Below are 7,976 nucleotides of genomic sequence, written 5' to 3'. Positions count from 1 at the left end.
CGTGAGCCATGGCCGCTGAGCCTGCGCGTCCGGAGCCTGTGCTCCGCAACGGGAGAGGCCACAGCAGTGAGAGGCCCGCGTACCGCAGAAAAAAAAAAAAGAAAAAAGCGTTATTTGGTATGCTAAATAGCAAAACTGATTTATGAATATGATTGTTGTTTTTATTTACTAAACATTTAAGAAATCCAAGTTCAGTCAAATGGTGAGAAGTGTCATTAAATGCACTTAAGAAGCTGTAAACATTGTCTATCAGTCCAGAGGCAGAAAACAAATCAGTTGATTGAACATGGAAAATTAATGTAGAGAATTATTAAATTGGTAAAAGGGGATCAACTACTAGGGACTAAGGGTAACTCTAAAGCATGGATCAGCAAACTATGGCCCGTGGGCCAAATCTGGCTGTTGTAGTGCCCCTCCCCCTGCCATGCCAGTTTTATTGAGATGTTGACGTACATCACTGGGTTGCCTGTTTTTGTAAATAGTTTGATTGTAACACTGCTGTGCCCATTTGTTGACTATGGCTGCTTTTGCTCTGCAACAGCAGAGTTTACTAGTTATGACAGAAACTGTAAGTCAGCCAAAATATTTGCTCTCCGGCTCTTCACAGAAAACGTTTGCCAACCTCTGCTCTAAGAATACAAGCCTAGGGCTTCCCTGGTGGCGCAGTGGTTGCGCGTCCGCCTGCCGATGCAGGGGAACCGGGTTCGCGCCCCGGTCTGGGAGGATCCCACATGCCGCGGAGCGGCTGGGCCCGTGAGCCATGGCCGCTGAGCCTGCGCGTCCGGAGCCTGTGCTCCGCAGCGGGAGAGGCCGCAACGGTGAGGGTCCCGCGTACTGCAATTAAAAAAAAAAAAAAAAAAAAAAATACAAGCCTAGTCTATCCAGGGAGCAGAGACCCAAGGAAAGCACAAACTTGGAAGAGCCAACCTGCCCCCCACCCCTCCAAAACCTGCACCCAAGGCTAAGATTCAGGCCTAGGTGGAAGGATTGTGGCCCTGGTCTCTGGACAGTGGAGAAGTCAGTCTGCTGAGGATCTGTAGGCTAGAGGCTGGGAACCACCTGCTGGGGTGCCTGTGCAACTTCTGCAGGGTGTGCTCCACTGGGTCTCTCCCAGAAAGCCTCCAGTGGCTGCTGAGCTATAGGAACAAAGCAAAAAACCCCCAAACCAAGGAACAATTCCAGAACACTGGAGCCTGAGAAAAGCCCCTTTCTCAGCAGTGTCCCCGCAGCACCCTCTGCTAACCAGGGCTAACGCTGCGGCAGTTTTCTGAGAAAGCAGTCTGACCTTACCCTGTGGCCTGGAGGGAGTGGAGCTGATGCTCTGTGCCGAGGGGCCGGAAGGGGAGGTACCCAGCCGAGGATTCCCCTGGGCCAGCTGGTGCCTGTGGAGGTGCCCAGGGCTGCAAAACCAGGTCACCCGCTCTGGGCTTCGCTGGCTGCAGTCATGTGCTGGACACGATACAGGGCAGGGGGGAGCGCAGTGTCTGTTCCATCCTGCAGTCTTTCTCCTTCTGACCTCCTTGTAATGGAAGTTTAGCTGTCAGAATTCTGAGCTCTGTCACTGTAGAAAGCTCTGTGCCTTTTTGGATTTTATTAGGAATATAGTCATGGTTCCTAAAGAAAATGTTACTGATTGTGACATTGATCCATTTTGCCAACAAGCACCTGTAGATTGATTACTATATACAACATAACAAACTAAAATAAAGGAAGAAATTATTTAAGTTGAATTAAAATATTTTGGAGAATACTTTTATTTTCTGTGTCAGTTCTTACTTAAAAATAATTACTTGTGTAAATCTTTTAGCCTCTTGAATGTAAAAACATTTTAACATTACAAATATTTTAGAGGAAGAAATTACCTACACTTTCACAAGATAGCTTTAATTTTTTTGATTGTGTATATTTTTAATCTCCATCCATAAACATGTACTATTACCCAATTATAATAATTGTGCACTTGTTTGAGCACTGTGTTTTTTCCTCAGCATATCATGACATCATGTAGAGTCTACTTAAATCAAGTAATTGAAGTTAAATATGAACAATTTATGCTTATATTAGGTAGAGCAAGCTGACTGCTTCATTAAGAAACTTGAGAACCTCATTGGCATAACACAGTAGATGCTTTAGTTCTTGTTCTCAGGCTATCTCAGTGCCTGTTTCAAGCAGACAGCCTTCTTCAAGGTGATTCAGGATCCAAACTCCTTTCGTCTTGGGGCTTCACCCTTTCCTCAGGCCTCCTGTGTCCACTGCTGGATCCTGTGCATGCTGCTGGCAGAGGGGAATAAGGAGAGAACAGGGGAGAGAGGCCATCTCAGTTAGCTTGGGCAGCTGTAATATCAATGGAGTGGGGCTTAAACAACAGATATTTATTTCTCATAGTTCTGGAGACTGGAAAGTCTAAGATCAAGGCACTGGCAGATTCAGTGTTTGGTGAGGGTCCACTTCCTGGTTCGTGGATGCTGTCTTCTTGCTGTGCGCTCGCATGGTGGAAGGGACAAGAGAGCTCTTGGAGGTCTCTCTTATAAGGACACTAATCCCATTCATGAGGGTTCCACCCTCATTACCTGATCACCTCCCCAAAGCCTCATTTCCTAATCCCATTATTTTTCAGGATTAGGTTTCAACATACGAGTTTTCAGGACACAAGCATTCAGTCTATAGCAGAGGCTTTTATGAGCCAGGCTTGGCAGCGACCGCATCCCTTCCACTCACATGCTGTTGGCCAGAAGACAGTCACATGACCACACTAACCATGGGGAGGCTGGGAAATGTAGTCCAGTTCTATTTGGAAGGAAAAGAGACAGATTTTGGGAACACACAGAAGTCTCAGTTACAATTCCTAATTTAGATGGCACATACCAGATGTCTTTAATATATTTCCTGTTTGTATATGAATTGTCATTTTAATATATAGAGGATTTGTTGAAATTGTGTTATCAGATGATTTTTTATTAATAGTTTCAAAAATAATCTTGCAGTAATGAATTTATTGATATAATGAATTTACTTCTGATAAGTGTGTGTGTGTGCGCGCACGCGCGCCTTTTTTAGCACTTGGCATACTGTGCTATAGTTAGTTGAATATATATCTTTATCCTTGACTTAGCCCAGTTAGTGCCTTGCATCTGGGAAGTGATCACTGAACACTGTGGCAATGACTAAAACTAGATGAGATTTTTACTGAGAATAACTTTGGAAATAGCTAGAAAAGGCATATTCTCTCTTTTCTTTCCCCAGTTGCTCGTTGCCTCTTTCTTTGGATTAGTGCGTGCCAGGGATGATCATCCCTGCCCCCTGGGGGTCATCCACAAGCCCTGGTTTAAGCTCTTTTTCCCCTTGCTTGCCTGATTTTGGTCCAGCTCACATTTCTCTACGTTTAGGTGTTAATGAATTTATTGATATAATGAATTTACTTCTGATAAGTGTGTGTGTGTGTGTGTGCACGCACGCGCGCCTTTTTTAGCACTTGGCATACTGTGCTATAGTTAGTTGAATATATATCCTTATCCTTGACTTAGCCCAGTTAGTGCCTTGCATCTGGGAAGTGATCACTGAACACTGTGGCAATGACTAAAACTAGATGAGATTTTTACTGAGAATAACTTTGGAAATAGCTAGAAAAGGCATATTCTCTCTTTTCTTTCCCCAGTTGCTCGTTGCCTCTTTCTTTGGATTAGTGCGTGCCAGGGATGATCATCCCTGCCCCCTGGGGGTCATCCACAAGCCCTGGTTTAAGCTCTTTTTTCCCTTGCTTGCCTGATTTTGGTCCAGCTCACATTTCTCTATGTTTAGGTGTTGCATATGTAAGTGTATAGATAGTTCAGGTTAGACAGGGATATTTTGAGACTCAGAGATGAGTTCCATAGAGTTTTATATAAAATAGTGAGCTCTGGGGATTGCTTTAAGCCCAGGACCAAGAAGAGATAGTCATGGCTGGAGCTGCTGGCCTTCATTGCCAGACCATGGCTGGACCTCCAAGCAGGGCAGCTCTGGCAAAGCTTAAGGCTTAGAAGGGGACTGACCTAGCCAGGGGTGGCCCACGACGTGACTGGAAGTTCCACCAGACTCCATAGCCTCCTTTGTGTTTAAATAACCAAACAAGCACGAGGACCATGAAGTGTTTTCTTTCCTTTGAAGACAACTTGTTTCTCTTGTTTCTGATTCTTCCTGATAGCAAAACTGATACACTCTCATTGTAGAAAAGTTGGAAAGTACAAAAACATGTAGAGTAGGATGTATGAAGTTCTTTAGTCTTAAGAAGTTACTTTTATCTTATAAGAATGTTCCAGTTGCTTATCTTTTCACCTTCTAGGCCAAACCGAAGCTGATTGAGCCACTCGACTATGAAAATGTCATCGTCCAGAAGAAGACACAGATCCTGAACGACTGTTTAAGGGAGATGCTGCTTTTCCCTTATGATGACTTTCAGGTAGGTAACTTCTAAGTGTCTGTAAATAGAGCCATGTGGTATTATTTTTGCATATATATGTGTATATATGTGGGTTTATGTGTGTATACATGCAGATATGAATATATGTTACATATGTATGTGTATGCATATATGTATATATATGCATACACATGCATAAACACACATACGTATATGACAGAAATATTTTTTCAAGTGTGTATATTTTATCTTGAATAGAAATGCTATACTCTGGGCTAATTCTGTAGACACAAGTGCCTCCTATGTCTTAGGAAATTTGTTTGAAGAGGTATTTAGGGGTTTTGCCAAGTGCCTTAGAGTCTTAAGGATGGGATTTGCTTGGAAGCAGTGGAGGATTTTGCCATGCATCCTTTTAGGATGTCACTTTGGGAGACTGCCTTGAAAGAGGCCCTGAACTGTGTGTGGGCTCATAGAGAAGAGTTTGGGGGTTCTGACATCAAGGAATGTCCTAACATTTACCTCACTAATGCAGTGACAGGTGCTGTTTCTGGGAGCTCAGTAGCTTCCAGCAGGGGACTGACTCAGCACAGCTTCTGCTGTGAGCTGCTCTAGATTGTTGCTTGAAGCCTTTCAGACTATGGCCTGTGGCTGAGTGACCCACAAGAGCTTTGAGCTACTGAGGAGTGATAGAACCCCAGTACCGTTAGATGCCTGGCAACCTGGAGTCATCTTTGTCTACTAGAGATTCCAGTTATTGCCCTTGATCTCCTGGGACTTAATCTTGGCACTTCCTTCTTCTCTACCTGATGCCGTTACCATCCAAGACCTGTCTTTTGTGAATTAAACTGCCTTATTTTTTTTTTAAAGCTTCCTTGATTCTTTGTTGTTTAATTTAAAGAACTAGTACATACTTGTAACAAACGAACAGGCACTATTGAAACACTTGACATTAAAAGCCTCCCCTACCACCTTCTTTTTAATCCCACTCCCCAGACATAACCTGCTATATATACAGTTCTTTATGTACCGAATTGTCTTTAGAAATTTCCGTGTTAATAACAATTGTTAAATTATATTCCTTGAGATTTTTTTTCCCCACCAAATTTAAAAGCTTCCAGTTTACAACAAAGGTGAGAATTTTCTAACTGTGGGTAAAATGATTATTCTTTAGTTCTTTCCTGAAAAATAAGGAATGCCACGGAAATGAAATTGACTATTAGTGGGATGCTGCTGCCAAAGTACATTCTGCTCATACATGGTTTCAGATCACGCCCCCAAATATGATGCCTTGAAAACCTCATTACAAGAGTAGATTACCTAGCTAAGGGATGAATAAATGGAAACCTCAGAATGATGCCTTTTGTTAGCATCATTTGTTAGCATGAGAAGTTAAATCAGATGATTACAAATTATACTCCATGTTGACGTATTTTTCCTGTAGTGTGCTCTGAGGAAGCTAAAGGTTATCTCAAGTTTCTCTGAGTGTGAAGTATGTATTCTCCTTGGTATCAGTTAGAGTAACAAAGTTATTTCCAGTTTTGCAGCCTGGAATGCAAAATTGTATTTGCAATCCTGAGATAAAATTGCTTAAGAAGCAAACAAACCACAGAAATAATATACACTTAATTTAATTTCATCTTTTATCTCACAGACAAGGAACCTGGATGTTTAAGCATTTGTAGAAACAGATGATTGAAACTTTGAGAAAAACTCCTTTGTCCCTTTTGCCTATAACAACTTCTCTGGGGATACCAGACACAAATATTCTAGGAACGGCGAAGAACTCACTGACATTCTGCTGGCCAAGATTGAATGAACAGTGTTAAGTTCTGTTTGGGGGAAGTTTTTTCAAAGATTAAGGAGCTTGAATTTCAGCTTTCATCCCCATCACAGTCATCGTGATGGGGCACAGTGAAGTTTGGATAGTTATTTTTTTCTAGGAGACTCCTGTATTCTAATCCAGTAAGGTTATATGCTTTCTTGCTAAATTGTCTTGATGATTTTAGTAACTGTCTAGTTAGTGGAATGCGCCAAATGTCTTAGTGATGTCACAGATTCCTTCTGTCTGTCCCTGCACTTTTAGGCAGAATGGGAGCAGAATTATTATTGTATTATTAGAGGCAGAGGGAACGGATTAGATCAGGGGGAAGTATTTTACTTCGTATGGAAAAATGGTAGCAGGTTGGTTAGGAAATGGGTCAGATAGTGAGCAAAATGCATAGTGGAGTTGATTTGCAATCCTATACTTACTAGTTAAACAATATTAGTTACCTGTTAAGATAATAGAATTTGGTGTGAAGTCCTGTCAACTATATTCAAAATGATAATTTACTAAACTGTAGGTGTGCATAGTGATGATACATTTGTACAGGTCGCAGGTAGACCCGTGTTGGCATTGGTCAGCCCCTAAGAACGTCTGAGTTCTCTGAAAATGAGCCTTATGGAGATAAGGTTTGTTGTTGGGTGTACTTGTCTAAGGTGGGAGAAGAGTGTTTAAAACAAAAAAAAACCCGAGAGACAGAAAGTCAATGTGAATTTTAAAGAGGCAAAAAGGACAGTTCTCAGCTGTCAGAATATTTATGAAGTGAAGTTTTATCTGCCAAGACTGGGGTAGGAATACCTTGGCTCATATAGACTATGCTTGTTTTTTTTCAGAATCAGACCCTGGTGCTTTGGGGTCGTTCTGTTCTGTCTCTGCCCTGGCTTTATGGTTCTCCTTCCCGGCAATATCATCTCTTCTTTCCCATCTTTCTAGAACCTTCTCACCCTTTGAGGCCACTTCAAATCCCCTGTCTTCTGAAGTTGTTCAAATCCACAGTAATTTTTTCCCCATTCTCTTAGTTCCTCTAATACTTACTGTCTGCATTGTTACATGAATACCTAAGTGCGTTGTCTAGAGCTTTTCAGTAATGGCTTCTCGTGCTTTTTGTGTTCAAGTGTCCCCACCCGTGCTGCGGCCCTGAGGACGGGGCTGTGCTGGTGCCTCTGTCACCTCCCTCCCCACCCATCCACCTCCACATCCACATGACCTCTGCACGCTGGATGCCAGGCTTGGGTGCTTCTGGCATCGTATAAAATCTGTAAAGTTATTATGAACATTAATTAGTTGGTTTTCTTTGATTCATGAAGTGACTATGAATACCAGTGAGCACATGTGGAAATGCCAGTGACTAGATTTGTAAAACTTTTTGCTGAGCCAATGATTTGGTTTGGTGGAAAATTAGGTAATTTTTGAAATAAAAATAAAATGGAAGCGAAACAGAGTCATAAAAGGAGCACACTTTCTGGTGACTAATGGACCTTTATTGTTCTTAAAGTTTTGTGGTCTCTTCAAGTTTACTTGGCAAAACTCTGAGAACTTACTTTTCCGTGGGTAAATAATAGGTAAACTTTAACAGACAATTAAACAGAGATGATAACCTTTAAGATTAAAATGGGGCTTCCCTGATGGCGCAGTGGTTGCGCGTCCGCCTGCCGATGCAGGGGAACCGGGTTCGCGCCCCGGTCCGGGAAGATCCCACATGCCGCGGAGCGGCTGGGCCCGTGAGCCATGGCCGCTGAGCCTGCGCGTCCGGAGCCT

At 42.6% G+C, this 7,976-nt stretch overlaps 1 protein-coding gene across 23 annotated transcripts in view; it reads left to right on the top strand.

Moving 5' to 3' along the window:
* The window catches only part of DOCK9 (dedicator of cytokinesis 9), a 291,607-nt gene that overhangs the window by 124,242 nt on the left and 159,389 nt on the right, over positions 1 to 7,976 (top strand). For all 23 annotated transcript variants that reach the window (XR_003682501.2, XR_003682502.2, XM_028497260.2 and 20 more), the window contains exon 2: positions 4,319 to 4,435. Coding sequence is in view for 21 of the 23 variants with exons in the window: in XM_028497260.2 (XP_028353061.1) it covers positions 4,319 to 4,435 (117 nt within the window). In the remaining 2 variants the exon portion in view is untranslated. The remainder of the gene's footprint in view (positions 1 to 4,318; positions 4,436 to 7,976) is intronic.

Source organism: Physeter macrocephalus, chromosome 13 (genome assembly GCF_002837175.3).
Source record: "Physeter macrocephalus isolate SW-GA chromosome 13, ASM283717v5, whole genome shotgun sequence".
Taxonomy (NCBI): domain Eukaryota; kingdom Metazoa; phylum Chordata; class Mammalia; order Artiodactyla; family Physeteridae; genus Physeter; species Physeter macrocephalus.
Note: the sequence above shows the minus strand (reverse complement) of the source record. Positions and strands in the feature narration are given on the sequence as shown.